Genomic DNA, 18,359 nt, shown 5'->3' with positions numbered 1-18,359 from the left:
ATAGTTACCAGGGTTGTCTCTACTCCCCTTCTTGAACAAGGGGACAACATTTGCTAGTCTCCAGTCTTCTGGCACTATTCCTGTAGACAATGATGACATAAAGATCGAAGCCAAAGGCTCTGCAATCTCCTCTCGAGCTTCCCAGAGAATCCTAGGATAAATCCCATCCGGCCCAGGGGACTTATCTATTTTCACACCTTCCAGAATTGCTAACACCTCCTCCTTATGAACCTCAATCCCGGCTAGTCTAATAGCCTGTATCTCAGTATCCTCCTCTACAACGTTGTCTTTTTTCTGTGTGAATACTGACGAAAAATATTCACTTAGCGCCTCTCCTATCTCTTCGGACTCCACGCACAACTTCCCACTACTGTCCTTGACTGGCCCTAATCTTACTCTAGTCATTCTATTATTCCTGACATACCAATAGAAAGCTTTAGGGTTTTCCTTGATCCTACCTGCTAAAGACTCATGTCTCCTCCTGGCTCTTCTTAGCTCTCTCTTTAGGTCCTTCCTGGCTAACTTGTAACTCTCAAGCGCCCTAACTGAGCCTTCACGCCTCCTCCCTACATAAGCCTCCTTCTTCCTCTTGACAAGAGATTCAACTTCTTTAGTAAACCACGGTTCCCTCGCTCGACCACTTCCTCCCTGCCTGACAGGTACATACTTCTCAAGGACATGCAGTAGCTGTTCCTTGAACAAGCTCCACATTTCAATTGTGCCCAGGCCCTGCAGTTTCCTTCTCCATCCTATGCATCCTAAATCTTGCCTAATTGCCTTTCCCCCAGCTATAACTCTTGCCCTGCTGTATATACCTATCCCTTTCCATCGCTAAAGTAAATGTAACCGAATTGTGGTCACTGTCACCAAAGTGCTCACCTACCTCCAAATCTAACACCTGGCCTGGTTCATTACCCAGTACCAAATCCAATGTGGCCTTGCCTCTTGTTGGCCTATCTACATACTGTGTCAGGAAACCCTCCTGCACACATTGGACAAAAACTGACCCATCTAAAGTACTCGAACTATAGCGTTTTCAGTCAATATTTGGAAAGTTAAAGTCCCCCATAACAACTACCCTGTTACTTTCGCTCCTATCCAGAATCATCTTTGCAATCTTTTCCTCTACATTTCTGGAACTTTTCGGAGGCCTACAGAAAACTTCCAACAGGGTGACCTCTCCTTTCCTGTTTCTAACCTCAGCCCATACTACCTCAGTAGATGAGTCCTCATCAAATGTCCTTTCTGCCATCGTTGTACTGTCCTTGACTAACAATGCCACACCTCCCCCTCTTTTACCACCTTCCCTGATCTTACTGAAACATCTAAACCCCGGAACCTGCAACAACCATTCCTGTCCCTGCTCTAGCCATGTCTCCGAAATGGCCACAACATCGAAGTCCCAGGTACCAACCCATGCTGCAAGTTCACCCACCTCATTCCGGATGCTCCTGGCATTGAAGTAGACACACTTCAAACCACCTTTCCCGCCTACCAGTACACTCCTGTGACCTTGAAACCTTATTCATGACCTCACTACTCTCAACCTCCTGTACATTGGAGCTACAATTCAGGTTCCCATCCCACTGCTGAATTAGTTTAAACCCTCCCGAAGAGCATTAGCAAATTTCATCCCCAGGATATTGGTACCCCTCTGGTTCAGGTGGAGACCACCCGTTTGTAGAGGTCCCACCTACCCCAGAATGAGCCCCGATTATCCAGGTATCTGAATCCCTCCCTCCTGCACCATCCTGTAGCCACTGTTCAACTGCGCTCTCTCCCTGTACTTGACCTGTACTTGAAATATACATGGTTATTCTTGCGGAGTTACACAGCTCGCAAGTGTCTTAAAATGTTTCCTGCAATAAAAATGTTAAATATGCAAAGTATTGCAAGCCTTTCTCTGAGCTGGAATTTCAGTTTGTTCACTTATTAGTTCAACTTGTCTTTCCCTCAGAAGAATTCTGTGCTAGGTTGTAGCTACATGTTCCGATCTGATCTGATCTGATCTGATACAGCCAAATCATGACAGATACCAAAAGCAAAATTTTGAATTTTAAGGACCTTTCCATCAAATTGCTGTACATTACCATTGAGTTTCAACAAAGAATGACCTATTTGTAAGGACAGAAACAGGAACAGATGAAAGTCACGATTTGTCAAACCCATGCCATTCAGTAATATCTTGAATAAAAATAGAAAATGCCTAGTAGGTCTCGCAGCATCAGTGGAGAGAGAAATGGTTAAGTTTGAGTCCAAAATGAAATTTCTTCCATTTCTCTGACTGGTGGGTCAATGTGAGATTTGCAAGACTAATAACCTTAATTAACAAACTGTATTTTTATAAAGCAGTATGCACCAAAGACAGGTAAATGTAGTTGTGGTATAGCTCAACTTTGATCAGATTTGAATAGTGGAGCAGGATTAAGAGGTTGAATGACCTACCACTGTTGCTGTGTTTTTATACCAGTCTGGAAAATCTTGCACTCTGTCACAGTCTCTCTTCAATCAGCATTGTTAATAGTTTAAACCGAAAGGAGAAGCTTAATATCCATTTTACTCTGCTTTGACTTTAAAGTATGAAATTGTGAGAACAACAATGTAGCTTTGGAATTTTAAAGAACATGTTCATGATCATAGTCTTGCTCCCAGCTAGTTGTATAATAAGGACACCATAGAGAGGTTTCAGAGCAATTCAGCCAAGTTGAGTGAGTGGACAAATACATGCAGTATAATGTGGATGAATATGCCGTTATCCAAAAGAATGGCTGAATATTATTTAAATGGTGATTTGTACATGAAACATTCTCAAAGGACCTGGATGTCCTTGTACACTGGTCAACTGAAAGCAAGCATGCAGGATCAGCAAGCACTTAAGATGGAAAGTGATATATTGGTCTTGGTTGCAAGAGTGTTTAGATATAGAAGCAAGGAAGGCCTACTGAAACCTTACAGGACCATGCTGGGGGACACCTGCAGTGTGTATGCTGTTTTGGTTGCCTTACCCAAGGAAATATGTATTTACCAGAGAAGGGAGACTATGCTTTTTGTCCAATTAATTCTCTCAGGGCACTTCTTGCATCCTTTAATTACCACCTCAATCTCACATATAATTTCAACACGAAGTAACCGAGTGTCTTGATCAAATTATTTATTTTTTTTCTATCTTTTTGAAACCCTATTACATGCTTCTGTCTGTCTTTATTGACTATGCAAGCTGTCACTTTCCTTCTGTAATTTTGTAACTTGTTCCCTAGATTCCCTTCTGAACCTTCCTAGAAAGTATATCAAAAATAGACTTTTAGGCTCCATCACAGTTCCACCACTCTCAATAAATCTTTTGTTCCAGCTACCCCAGTTTTCATAATCGAACCTTCGAGCAACCGCTATCTAGCATATGGAAAAGCTATTGTGTGGTTGTTTTTTTTTTTTTTTTTTTTTGGAAGAATTCTTCAATGTTTGTTTATAATCTAATGCTGCACCATCCAAATTTCTGTAAAACCTCAATCTTTGGTATCCACCTCCTGATACCGTACTTTTCTTATGTTTTGCAGGGGTTGGTTTGTGATCACAGTTACCTAATAGGGGCAGTTGATGATTTGATTTGCAGCAATTTTGAATTTATGAAGTCAAATCTGCAGAATATAAAAGGGCTCTTTTGGCCTGTTGTAGTCATGCTGGTTAAAAGCAGCCACCTAACTATTCTAAACCCATTTTCCAGCACTTGACCTGTAGACTTCTATGCCTTGGAATCACAAGTGCATGTCTAAATACTACTAAAATATTATGAAGGTTTCTGCCTCTACAACACTTAAAGTCAGCGAGTTCCAGATTACTGCCACCCTCCATGAAGAATCTTACCTCCCATCTCCTCTGAACCTTCAGCCCCTTACCTTGGTTGGAGACATAGACACAATGAACCTTCTTTTCAGGAGAAAGGTTTCTTCCTGTCTCCCCATCTGTGCCCCTCAATTTTATATAAATCTCAATCATAAGACCATACTATAAGGTGGCATGGTGGCTCAGTGGTTGCCATTGCTGCCTCACTGTGCCAGGGACCCAGGTTTGATTCCAGTCTTTGGGCAACTGTCTGTTTGTATAGTTAGCACATTCTCCCCGTGTCTGCGTGGGATTTCTACTGGATGCTCCAGTTTCTTCTCTCAGTCCAAAAATGTGCATTTTAAGTGGATTAGCCATAGTAAATTACTCTGTTGTGCTCAGGGATGTGCAAGCTGGGTGGTTACCCATGGTAAATGTGAGGTTACAGGGATTAAGTTGGGGGTTGGATCTGAGTGGGATGCTCTTCAAAGGATTGGTGCAGACTCGAGAGGCTGAATGGCCTTTTTCCGCACTGTGGGGATTCTGTGATTCTGTTCTGTGGTTCGAAAATAGGAACCAGAGTAGGTTGGCCACTCGAGCCTGTTTCGTCATTCAACTTGATCATGGCTGATCTGATGTTCTTCATGTCCACTTTTCTACACTTTCTCTGTAGCCCTTTATTTCCCTTACTATCAAGAATCTATCCAAGTCAGCCTTAAATATGCACATGAACTCAGCCCACAGCTGCCTGTGTGGCATGGCATTTCAAAGAAATTCTCCTCTTTTTCAGTCTTTAATCAGTGCCCCTTTATTCTGATACTATGCCCTCTGGTCTTAGACTCTCCCGTGAGGGAAATATCCTTTCAGCGTTTACTCTATCAAGCCCCTTAAGAATCCTTTTATGCTTCAATGAGATCTCCTCTCATTTTCCATGCTGGGGGCCACCCTATTAACTTTATCTGAACTGTCTCCAAATGAAATTATATTTTTCCTTTTAAGTGGACCAAAACTGCTCTCAGTACTTCAGATGGGTCTCACCATCACCTTGTACAGTTGCAGAAAGACTTCTCTCTTAGCCTGCTTCAAACGCTTTGAATTAAGGGCTGGCATTCCATTAGCCTTCCTGATTAGCACACATGCAGCAGATAGCCTTCTGCGTTTTGTGCGCAAGTATTTCCCAGATCCTTCACGTTGCAGAAATCTATGGCTTTTCTCCATTTAAGTAATACTTTATTCTTTGTTCTCCCTTCCAAAATAAATAACTTCACATTTTTCCCACATACTGTATTTACCAATTTCTTGCTCACTTAACCTATCAATGTCTCTCCCCTAAGCTGCATGTATCCCTCTTTCAACTTGCCTATGCACCTATTTTTGTGTTGTTGGTAAATTTGGTTACATTGCATAGAATTCCTTCCTCTAAGTCATTAATATTTATTATAAATAGTTGCAATCCAGCAGTGTTCTCTTTGGAGCTCTACTGGTTACAGGTTGCCAATCTGAAAAAGAAGTCCTTATCCCCATTTGCCATTTAATTCCCATTAGCTAATACTGTGTTCATGCCAGTCGATTACCTCCAACATCATGTGCTATAATGACTTCATCTTCTGTGGGGTACCTTGTCGAACACCTACTGGAAGACTAAAGGCAATGTGTCTGCTGGTTCCCCTCTATCCATTCTGGTTGAAACTTCTTTGAAAAACTCCTAACAAATCAGTCAGATGTGAATTTCTGATCATGAAGCCATGCTGACTTTGATTACATTACAGTTTTCCGACTCTGTTTGTCATTGCTTCCTTAATTGATTCAGTCCTCAGTCTTGATTTCAAATAAACCTGCTGGAGTATAACCTGGTGTTATATGATTCCTGACTGTCCCCCCTAGTCCAACATTGGTACCTCCACATCGTAATTGATTCAAGTATTTTTCCAACGATATATGTTAGGCTAATTGGGTGTGGTTACCTGCTTTTTGTCTCCAACTTTTTGAATAGGGTTGTCATGTTGGCAGTTTTCAAATCCTCCAATACTGCTCTAGAATTCAAGAAGTTTGGAAAAATTACAATCAATGCATCCACTACTTTCCCATCTCCCCACTATCTCTTTATTAATGGGATGGTCAAAGTATCTTCGAGTTTGAATTTATCCCAGTCTTTGGGACTAAAAACTGACTGCCCCTTTATATAGTTTTTCTCTCCAAAGTCGCACTCTCCGTAATGTCCTTGATTAGCCATGGTTAGTTTATCCCTTTATTGGAATCTTTCCTCCTTTAGTGGGATGTATTTTTGAGTCACAAAATAATATAATAAAGCAATAGTCGTGTAATAATCTAATAGTCACATAATAATCATTCCTTCCTAGGGGATCCTTTACTCTGAGTTCATTTATTAAATCTGCCTCAATACCCATAACCAAATGTAGGAAAGCCTGTTCCCTGGTTGGCTCCATGATACGTTAATCTAGGAAACTATCCTTCATGCACTCCATGAATTATTTGTCACAACCTTTCCCAATTTGGTTAACATAATCAACATGAGGATTTAAAGTCGCCATAATTGTTGCTGTATTTTTTCCACATGCTCCTATTATTTGTTGATTTTTATAGTCTTTTCCACTATGCTGTTTTTGCTACTGTTTTGAGGTCTGTACACTTTTTCCCTTGCTGTTATTTGTCTCTACCCAAATGGATTCTACATCATTCAATCCTAGATTATTTCTCTGAACTATCCGCATATCTTTGCACTATTAATAAGTGAAATGAAGTGCGGGCTAGGTGGATTAGCCACTGGAAGTACGGGCTATGGAGATAGGGTACGAGGTCTGGGTTTGATTGGGATGCTCTTTGGAGGGTCAGTGTAGAATCAGGCCAACAAGCCTTTTTCCACGCTGTAGGGATTCTGATTCTCCAGCCCAGGAAACGTCCTGCTTATGAAGAATTTATGCAGCAGTACTTGGATACGATTACATTAGTTGGACAAAGAAGCATATAACTGAGACAACTGGGGATGGTGCTCTCTGTACACTAGAGGGGACACAAGCTATTGCCGTGTAATGTGTTAGTCTTGTTAAAGTTGTCAAGGCTGCATACTGCTCTCTAGCTGAGGTATTTGGGAATCTTCACTGGGTCTTCCACTGCAGGGAAAGTGGAACATCCATAATCATTGTCAAGAGGAGAGTTTTTGTTTACCACACTTGGATGTACTTTGGTATTTGCACATGGAGTTTTAGTCCAGTGACTCATTTGTGTGCTAAATATAGAATAATTTCTGAATTGTCTTTTCTTGGTCTCATGGCAGCATACAGTGGGAATTTTGAATTTTGTGTGCAATGGTTTGATGCCAATTGTTGTACGACTTCTGTGACCATGTACTTTTTCAAAAACAGGTGAACGTCGTGCCGCCTGCCATACCTCCAGGCGTTGATCTTTCTCAAGCTGCCTGCTCACCTGTTACTTCTATTTCATCTCCACTGAATGAATCGTACATGATAGCTCAGCAGAATGGAAGTAAAGAAATTGAACATGAAACCTCAGTGCAGCAAGGCAAGCAGTCCAATGAAGAATTTGAGCAGATTTTGAGGAAAATGGCCCATGTAAGAGGATGAATCAATGTAACAGAATTTAACTAATGTTGGACATTAGATGACCTGTTTAATGTATGTTCTTTCAGTATAACTTCAAAATTTTCAGACATCTATTAACCAAATAGTTTCTGTCGTCATCATTTTTTTTTTTTTTGTTTTGATTTGTATTAGCTATCTGGTGCTATTTATTCCTATTGCCCTGCGTTAGTTAACTCCAGTACCTGGAAATGTTGCAGGGAAAAGAGAAACCATTTACAGTAGTTTCACTATTAAGTACATTTTCACCTAGTTAAATTCAAGATTTTTTTAATACCTCTTGGTTATTTCTGTTTTCTGCCATTTCAAATGTCAGCTCATATCCTGAGTCAGTCTGCAAATGTGGCTTGAAACTCTCTGTCTATGAATTCAGTTTTTGGATTACCTTTGAGATTAATCTGAAGCCCAAACTGGGATATTTTCCTACGGATGAGCTAGACAAATCCCTTTCAACAAACTTTCTATTGTATTTAGATATACAGCCAAATAAGGCACACTTGGATCAAGTGTCAATAAATTAATAATCCTTATTTACAATAGCCCATTGTAGTTCATAGTAATAGTAGGAATTGATCCAAACACACCTTGATATATGCTGGAACTTGCTGCAAGCTTCAGCATTCTTCTGCAGTTGCTCCAGGTTGAAAACATGGATACTTTATATAATAACAGTGATGGCTGGGGAGGACATCGAAAATTTCAGTTCTGGATAATATTCATATTACTCTAAACTGCTGTATGGTTGAAAATATTTTTTGTTTGCTAATTGTGACCAGAATCTCCATCCCACTAGGGTCGTTCCATTGAATACATAAATTTGATGAAACCTGCCTGCGATGGTTTGGGGTTCAGTATTGTAGGACTTAAGAATGAAAATAATGGGGAACTGGGGATCTTTGTTCAAGAAGTCCAAGAGGGCAGTGTGTCAGCAAGGTAAGAAATTGTCTTGAGATTCCCCTCAATGTATGATCTGTTTTCAGTAAGCATGGCATTAATTTTGATTTTTAGTTCTTAAATATGGTACCTACTTGCCAATCAAATTTGTGGAATTGATTTTGTTACTGTTTTAGAAATTAAAGTATTTAAAACTGTCTTTTGTAATTGTTTCACCAAATAAAATATTTATTTCAGTTTTGTTAGCTTACTTTAAATCTCTAACTTTGTTCTATGCCTTCGTTCTGCAATCTGAAGCACTTTGAGAGTGTAACTGCAAGACTAAAGGACAGTCATGTTTTCAGGAACCAAACTGATGCAGACTTGGTACAATTAATAATTGTAGGATTACAACAATTACTGAAGAAGACCAACAGCCAGTGTGTTGAATCTTGACAACTTGAAGCAGGACTGTAGTGTTGAGTATAGAAATAAATTCTAAAATGACTATAACGATTGATTATTGAGTTGAAGGTAGACACTTCTTCCACATCTTTGTCACAGTACCATATGGTATCTTGTAAATATTATTGAAGTGGGTTATCTATGTAAACCAGAGATCAGTGCCTGGACCCCAGCTCTGTGTGTGGATATTACATTTAGCTCCCTTATCTAAATCGTATCTAAAAGTATTCGGGCCACGCAAAGCTGAGTAGGATGGTGGGCACATGCACCACAGATGAAATACAAGTGTGATGCTACGTAGTTTGGTAGCAAAGCCAGGAAAACATTATCTGAATGGTGATAGATTGGGAAAGGGGTCAGTGCAATGTGACCTGGATCCTTATACACTAGTTGCTGAAAGTTAGCATGTAGGTGCAGCTTGTGTGAAGAAAGCAAAATGGTGTGGTGGCAGCAAGAGGATTCGAATACAGGAGCAGGTGTACCTTGTTAAAATTATACAGGGTTTCAGTGAGACCTCATCTCGACTTGTTGTGTGAAGTTTTGGCCTCCTTATCTGAGGACAGATGACTCTGGGTGCGGAGATGGTGCATGGAACTTTTACTGAACTGATTGCTGGAATTGCAAGTCTGAGAAAATGGAGAATCTGAATTTGTTTTTCTTTCTATTCATTTGTGGGATGTGGGCATTGCTGGCTGGCCAGCATTTCTTACCCATTCCTAGTTGCCCTTGAGAAGGTTGTGGTGAGCTGCCTTCTTGAACTGCTGCAGTCCTCCTGCTGTGGATTGACCCATCATGCTATTAGGTAGGGAGGGAATTCCAGGATCTTGACCCAGCGACAGTGAAGGAACGGCGATGTATTTCCAAGTCAGGATGATGAGTGGCTTGGAGGGGAACTTGGAGGTGATGTCCTTCTAGATGGAAGTGGTCATGTGTTTGAAAGGTGCTGTCTGAGGATATTGGGTGATTTTCTGCAGTGCATCTTGTAGATAGTAGTACTGACCATTGGTGGTGGAGGGAGTGAATACTTGTGGGTGTAATGCCAATCAGGCGGGCTGCTTTGTCCTTGATGGTGTCAAGCTTCTTGAGTGTTGTTGAGGCTGCACTCATCCAGGCAAGTGGGGAGTATCCATCACACTCGATTTGCGCCTTGTGGATGGTGGACAGGCTTTGAGGAGTCAGAAGGTGAGTTACTTGCCGCAGTATTCCTAGCTTCTGGCCTGCTCTTGTAGGAACTGTGTTAATGTGGTGAGGTCAGTTGAGTTTCTGGTCAATGGTAACCCCCAGGATGTTGATAATGGGAGATTCAGTGATGGTAACACCATTGAATGTCAAGAGATGGTGGTTAGATTGTCTCCTGTTGGTGATGGTCATAGCCTGGCATTTGTGTGGTGCCGATGTCACTTGCCACTTATCAGCCCACACCTGGATATTGTCCAGATCTTTTTGCACGTGAACATGGACTGTATCAGTATCTGAGGAGTCATGAATGGTGCCGATCATTGTACAATCATCGGTGAACATCACCAATTCTGATCTTATGATGGAGGGAAGGTCATTGATGAAGCAGCTGAAGATGGTTGGGCCGAGGACACTACCCTGAGGAACTCCTGCAGAAATGTTCTGGAGCTGACATGATTGACCTCCCATAACCACAACCATCTTCCTATGTCTCAGGTATGACTCCCACCACTAGAGCGTTTTTCCCCTGACACCCATTAATTCCACTTTTGCTAGGGCTCCTTCATGCCATACTCTGTTGAATGCAGTCTTGATATCGACGGCTGTCACTCTCACTTCAGCTCTGGAATTCAGCTGTTTTGTCCATGTTTGAACCAAAGCTATAATGAGATCAGGAGCTGAGTGGCCCTGGCGGAACCCAAACTGGGCGTCACTGAGCAGGTTATTTCTGAGCATCTAGGATTACGTACACTGGAATTGAGAAGAATGAGGAGGTACCTCACAGAAACCTATAAAATTCTAACAGGACTTTACAGGATAAACACAGCAAGGATGTTCCCAATGGCCAGGAATCAGAGCCCAAGCATTTGGGGGCAGGCCATTTAGGATTGAGATGAGAAGAAATCTCTTCAACCAGGGAGTGGTGAGCCGGAGGAATTCTCTGCTACAGAAAAAAAATGTTGAAGACACCCCATTAAGTCTTTTCAAGAAAGAGTTAGACATAGTTCCTAGGGCTCAAAGGGTATGGGGTGAATTGGGAACAGAGTACTGAGGTGGATGATCAGCCATGTTCGTATTGAATGGCTGAGCAGCTCAAAGCACCAAATAGTCTACTTACCTCGTATGGTCTATGTTTCTAAAGACTAGTGAGAAAAATTAAACTATTGAATTAAAGGAATAATGGCAACTTGGAAATATTAAAAAAAAAACTGAGGACTATAAAGTAGAAAATGTTGAATAGTTTTTCAGATTGGAGGGTGATATACATTTAGTGTTTGCTGGTATAAAGATCTATGCTTTTTTGGTGTATATTAATGAACTGAACTTGGATATACAGAGTGTAAGTTTGAAAATTTAAAGAATGAAGAGCACTGTGTAACAGAATCCAGAAAGACGGAGGCAAACTGTTTAAATGGGCAAATATGAATGGGTGATAAGAGTCTCAAAGAATTAGAAGAGATCCAGAACCAGTGGAGGGGTGGTGGTAGAGCTGGGATGTGTGGTGATATTGCAAACAGATGGGAGTGGGACTTGAGTGGATTGCATTTTGAAAACCCCAAAGTAGTCTCAATGGGCCGAGCCTTCCATGTAATTCTGTTCTGAGATTTGGCAATGAGATATCTTATTGACTTATACCACCAATCAATTTAAGATCATGCCACTGCCGCCAAGACCTTGAATTGAAATGCTTGTTGATGTAACGAATAGTTGACTTTTCTCTGGTTTATGTTTACATTGTATCCAAATTTTAAGTTTTTCGATGCATTTGTTACAAGATGAATTTGTGAAAAATCTGTAAATTACATGACGTAATTATCTAAACATTAAGTCAAATTTACCAAAATTATGTTATGTACAGGCAAAATCCCATCTGGCATGATTGGATATGAAAATGGCAAATTTTTTAGTCCATCTCAAAGTTTTGAGTCATTCCTTTAGTCCTTTTAGAAGGACTGCGAGCATGTTACAGAGCTGGTTTTGTTAATCTAGCGCTATAATAGAAAAAGCCATAAAATTAAACAGTAAAAGCACACTTACTGTAACACAAATTTGCTACATATTTTCAGTCGGTTTTTAATGTTTTTGACTTTACTTTTTGATCCCCTAGATGGATATTGTGCAATGAAGTAACTTGTAGGCAAGAAGTTGAGTAAGTTTTCTTTTTTTAAGTAATGATGTCAATCAGTTCTTGGTATTGAAAGCTCTGAAGTTCAATATAAGCTAGATGGATTGACTTTTTTTTTTTTGTTGCCTTCTTTATGGAATCTGCTCATGATGCTTTATTTTACGTTGGAATTTAGGCCGTAGCCAGCAGCACCTTTTGATGTTGACAAAACTTTATTGAAGTTAACTAAGGGAAATGAAAATCATTAAACAATGGTGTGGAATAAATGACATTAAGTATTTCATCTATACTCCATTAATAGAGATGGTAAACTAAAGGAATCGGACCAAATCCTAGCTATCAACAGACAGCTCCTAGATCAGACTGTCACCCATCCACAAGCTATTGGCATCCTGCAGAAAGCCACAGAACAGGTTCAGTTGGTGGTTGCCAGAGGATCTGTTCCACGTTTGTCCAGTCCAGGAGCTTCACGTACACCGTCGGATGCGAGTACACTCTCTGCCCATTCTTCTTCTGTAAGTTAAAATGCATTTAACTCGAGTTGCTGAAAGCACAAAATATGGATATGTTATAGATAATCTTAATTCACAGTACTTTTTTTGAATATTCTGAATTTTAATTTTAGAATTCTTTTGTATATTTTGAATCAATCTGATAGGTGTGAAAACATTAAATATGATTTTCTGCTGACTGTACTTTGGGCTCAAGTATGCTTGAAAATAGTTAACAAAACCATTACAATTTTGCTGCAAATTGTTTTCTATATAATGTCAACAAAAGGAAATTAAGGATGGAAAGATTGTAGTATTAGCCACATTGTGGTAGTGAGAAAATTAATAGAAGCTGAGATTAAGGCACCTTCTCTTCTACCTGCCTCTATACCTGTCACCACTCCACCTCCTCATCTTTAATTGCAGGAGGTGAGTATGGTGAGAAATGGAAATTTGAAAAATCTATTTATTAGAAAACGCGTTTTGGTGTAATTTTGTTGAGTGTATTTCTGAACCTACAGCCAATCTTTTTAGTTGGTGCTAATTTTGAGCTGTATGTTAGGAATGTATGTTTACTAATGGTATGAAATGGCTACCATCCTGTTCACTGTTTTGAGATTTCAGTTGAAATGGGAGCTCCCAGTGTAAGCAGTCATCTGTTTTATGTTATATTGTACCAGTGGTGCTTATGTTAGCACAACACCTCTATCAAGGCATATCCTTTCAGAACATCAATTCTTGAACATAAATTTTGTCTTTGTATCACAGTACTTTGCATACTGTTCTCACCTTTGTTATCACTGCTTTTTGTTAAACCATTTTAATCCCTTCATTCAATGTTTTGCTTCCTTGTCAAAACCACAATTTTTTTGTTTTGTTTTTGCATCGCACGTACCACTGAATCCAGATGGGTGAACAACAAATGTATATTTCTGTTACAGAAACAAATTGTCAAAAAAACTCAGCAAGTCTGGCAGCATCTGTGGAGAGAAAGCAGAGTTAATATTTCAAGTCCAGTGAACAATCTTCAAATCTGAAGAGGAGTCACTGGATTCAAAATGTTTAACTCCTTGTCTCTCCACAGATGTTGCCAGATCTTCTGAGTTTCTCCAGCAATTTCTGATTTTGTTTCAGATTTCAAGCATCCATGGTTCTTTGGATTATAGTGTATTCATTTGTTGTGGCCTCTTTCTTTGACTTAAGTCATCTCATTGTCTTTCACATCACTGATTTATTCCATGCTTCTCAGATTTTCTTCCCTCCAGTTTACTGCTGTAGTTGTACAGTCTCGTGCTTCTGCTTATACTTTGTGCAACTCACTTACAGCAGATTCCTCCCACACCACAAGTTTCTGTACCTAGACTGCATTCTTAGTGCTCTCTCATTCACTGAATATATGTGGTTACTTTCAGTATAGATTAATAACACTCTGCTGTAGCTAGATACAACCTCAGTAATTGTGTAACAACTCTTCTATTGGTCCAAAAGGTATTGTATACTTGCTGCAGCTTTATATAAGAGGAATGAATGGGACAACATTCCCTTTTAGCTTTATGTTGCTAAAACAAAAACCATCCTGTTAAGCTTTTGCTAGCTGAGACCTTGCATTCATCATTGCTACTGCTGCTGCTTGTGTAAAAAGATCTATCTTGGTGTACTGTTTGGTCTTCATGATATTGACACTGACTCTGTTGTCGAGGCCATTTTGTTCCCCACCTACTACATTATTCGTCGGTCTTCTTTTCTCCGCCTCCTGTGACTCACTCCTTGCTTCCCAACCAGCTGTCGTGCAGCAGACTGACTCAATGAATCACTCAACACCCAGGTCCACTTTCAGCATCAAAGAGCTTAATTATTTTACACTGGTAGGCGGAAAACCTCTGAGTCCAGAATCGTCCTCACTGAACAGAGGAACGATATAACCTTCTTTTTATTTCTTTTCAGCCTGCCGTGACATTTGCAAACAGATGATGTTATTGGTTGCACACCGATCCAATCAGGTCAATTGTGACTGTGTGATCAGTTGATGGACAGTTATAGATCTTGCCATGATCTCCTGTTTACCAGACATCTTTTATAACCTATCCTTGTGCTTCCACAGTGCATCTTATTCAACCACATTTCAATACTGCTGACTTCTGCATTTGTTATTCAGTTCTCCCTGTTCACAGACTGAGGGCTCCTCCCTACTGTCTAAGGCTCTGTCCACAGGAATTCAGTTAAATCCCTTAATGTCTGTAATTTAAACTACCATTATTTTTATTTATATATAAGTATATATGCGCTTATAATCATCTAAAGGATCTTGACTAATGTGAGTCAAGTTTCCCCACTTTATTCCATGGGCTTCTATCAGTTCATCTCAAGGATGTCCCTTGTCCAAACTGTCTCTTTATAAGCAGTGGCTCTTTTTTTTTTGCTGCTGCTGCTTACTCACATCCTGTTGTGATTTTTGAGATGATTTGTATCTTGATTTCTATGAGTTCAAAGGCCACTCTGACTATGTAAATTACTGCTGCACCTATCAAGTTTTGGCTATTTTTGTCAACTAAAATCCACAGACAACCACTTTGTTATCTAAGAGCCACGGGCAGCCCTAACACTAATAAAAGGGAAAGGTAGCATAAACTTGTCAATAATGAGGGAAATGTTTACATCTGGAGATAAATGTAAAGTGGCTGTTACAAACTTACAGGATGACAGTCTCATTATTAAAATTTATTCTTCAGTTTTTTTTAAATTTTTTGCCTCAATAGTATTTGAAAAATGTAAATGCATATGTATTTTATGAAGCTGTTGTAGAATTTGATTGTATGGGTGCTTGCAGCAGGGTTGTTTTTTGCAGTACCTAGGTTAAATTTACATTTTTAACTGCTTTATCTTGCCAAATGAGATCAATATTTGAATAATGCCTAATATTCTCCTCCATAAACCTGAAGTGGTTTGTTATACAAATATGCTTTTGGAGAGGTATTAGTTTATATAATACACCAGGTAGATGTGTTATCTGACTTTATCAAAATTTCAATACTTCACATGGTGACGTATATACTACTTTTTATCCCTGACAGGTCCACTGGCAGATTGTTGAAACGATTGAGCTAGTAAACGATGGCTGTGGTTTGGGATTTGGAATTGTAGGTGGAAGAACAACTGGTGTAATTGTGAAGACTATTTTACCTGGAGGAGTTGCTGACCTAGTAAGATGTCAAAAATACAGTCAGTTGCTTTGCTGTGTATGAAATTGCATCAGTGCTGCTCACCTTCATAGTTTTATTGGGAGGGAAGGTGCATTTTTGTTTGTAGAATTTCTACTAACTCTTAAGTGAATTTTAACTGCTAAAATTCAACAATTTTGGCTGAGAATGGGGGATTAAAATTCCCAAAAATGCCAACTGTTTGAGAACCCAATATGATCCCTTCCAGGTTTAAAAATGGGGCAGACTTGCAGACCAGCAAGGAATCTAGATTGGGTTATTGATTTAACATACTCTCAGTCAACTGACATTTGACTTCAACTGAGTTTTCTGGCTTTAAAAAGCCATGTGTGGATTTTCCATACTAGAATTCTCTAGGATCAACCAAATGAGAGCACAGTGGGGTCTTGCTGAAGAATAAAACTGATACTGAGAAGCCTGGATAGCAAAATTATAGTGCATGCAACCAGCCTCAATGACAGACTTTTGCTTATTTGTTTATTCTGAAAGCCTGGTTTCATTGCTTGGAGGTTATTTCAACATTTTGGAAGTAATGTATCTTGGAGCTCATATTCCTGATGCGTGGGACATTCAGCCCCTTGAGCCTATTCCATCATTTTGATATTGTAGTTCTGATTGTGGCCTCATCCAATGCCCTTTAGCTCCCTAGTTATTCTACCTCTACCTTTAAAAAATATTGAATGACCCTGACTTCACCAGTTTTTGGGGAAGAGTGTTGCACAGATTTATGGCCCTCCAAGAGGGGAAAAAAAGTTCTGCTCATTTTCATCTTAAATAAGAGAACTCTTTTTATTTTTAAACTGTTTCCGTAGTTATAGCCTACACCACAAGGGGAATTATCCTTTCAGCATCTGTCCTGTTAGGTCTTTAATGTTTCAATAAGATTGCCTCTCATTTTGTTTCTAAACTCCATTGGACAGTGGTCCAATCTATTCTTCCTTTCCTGAAAGATAACACCCCCTCCCAAGCAATATACCCTCCCAATTTTTTGTTTGGTGGACCTTCGAGGTCTGTGCAGTAGTTAACTCATTGGCGCGCCGGTTAACATGTACAGAACTTTGCCGCACAGCTTACAGGGAACATTGATCACAAGTATTAGTCATGTGAACCATCTGTGAACTGCTCCTAATGCAATTGTCATTTTTTAAGTTAGCGATGAAACCCATATACAGTATTCTAGATATGATCTCACCAATACACTATCAAATTGTACAAAAAGCATCCCTACTTTTACATTCCATTTCTCTCGAAATAAGCGACATCATTGCTCTTGTTGTACCTGCTTATCAACCTATTGTGGCTCATGTACCAGGTCACTCTGGATTGTCTGTGCTTGAGTCTGCAAGTGCTGTCTGCTTCTTTACTAATCTTTCCAAAGAAGGATAGTTCATATTAAGCAGATGCATTATGTCATCTTCATGACTTTTTAGCTTATTTGTGTCATCAGCAAATTTTGCTTCCTTAGTTTTGGTGCTGACATTCAAGTCATTGATATAGAATTTAAATAGCTGAGGCCTAATCATTTTTCCTGTCACATTCTACTCGTTATATCTTGTCAACTTTCGAAATGGCGCATCATGTGTGCTATTGGTTTTCTGCTTGCTAACTAATCCTCTAACTGTGCTAAAGATTGTTACTTCCTCCATGGGAGCAACTTTAGAGCAGTAGTATTAACCACTAATGAGGAGCAACAAACATCCATTCTGTAACAACACCAGCAGCATTAGAACTCTTACCAATAGATGCAATACCAAAAGCAGCAATTACACTAGCAGAAGCTGCATTGTCTGCAGCCCTCTGCTGCTCCACAAACCAGGGACACCGAGCTGTATCTCAAGGCAGTGGTACCTCTAGCAGAAAATATACGGACACTGGGGAAATGTCACCAACATGATGGGCCAACAGTGTCTCAGGACATTCAGGCTTTTGTAGCAGATTACTTAGATCGACTGCCATCTGGGCTAAGAGCTCCCGTCAGAGAGCCAGGTGGTTGTGCAATCGTTGTGAATGTCAATATTACTACTTCAGTATCAAATTTGATAGTTGTCCTTTGAGGCAAATATAGCCTTAACCTGTTTTTCATTATTACTCTGTCCATTTTCAGTCAACTATTTACCCTCTACAATTGCTCCGAAAAATTTTCCAACACTTATATTAAATGCGCAGTGCCTCCCTTTCAATGACGTCTTTGAATTCTGTAAATGTAGTGTTAATTAGCATTCAGAACGTATCACATTGTTACATTGCCATGTTGTTTCCCATCAGTACCTATAACCATAACAAGTCCTTTCCCCACACTTTATACCTTTTTATGCCTTTCTCTCTTTTTTGTAATGAGACTAGACGGGATTGAGGTTCGTAAGGAGGAGGCGTTAGCAATTCTGGAAGGTGTGAAAATAGGCCGGATGGGATTTATCCTAGGATTCTCTGGGAAGCTAGAGAGGAGATTGCAGAGCCATTGGCTTTGATCTTTATGTCGTCATTGTCTACAGGAATAGTGCCAGAAGACTGGAGACTAGCAAATATTGTCCCCTTGTTCAAGAAGGGGAGTAGAGACAACCCTGGTAACTAT

The 18,359-nt window shown here is 39.8% G+C and overlaps 1 protein-coding gene across 1 annotated transcript in view; it reads left to right on the top strand.

Annotated features, from left to right (window-relative positions):
• LOC109918161 (multiple PDZ domain protein) overlaps window positions 1-18,359 on the top strand; it is a 263,630-nt gene that overhangs the window by 22,215 nt on the left and 223,056 nt on the right. Inside the window, exons 2-5 of the mRNA XM_048620387.1 lie at window positions 7,203-7,409; window positions 8,230-8,369; window positions 12,380-12,593; window positions 15,641-15,769. Of these exons, the coding sequence (XP_048476344.1) occupies window positions 7,203-7,409; window positions 8,230-8,369; window positions 12,380-12,593; window positions 15,641-15,769 (690 nt within the window). The remainder of the gene's footprint in view (window positions 1-7,202; window positions 7,410-8,229; window positions 8,370-12,379; window positions 12,594-15,640; window positions 15,770-18,359) is intronic.

The sequence above is a fragment of the Rhincodon typus genome, chromosome 3 (genome assembly GCF_021869965.1).
Source record: "Rhincodon typus isolate 14 chromosome 3, sRhiTyp1.1, whole genome shotgun sequence".
Taxonomy (NCBI): domain Eukaryota; kingdom Metazoa; phylum Chordata; class Chondrichthyes; order Orectolobiformes; family Rhincodontidae; genus Rhincodon; species Rhincodon typus.
This window is presented reverse-complemented; position numbering and strand designations above follow the sequence as displayed.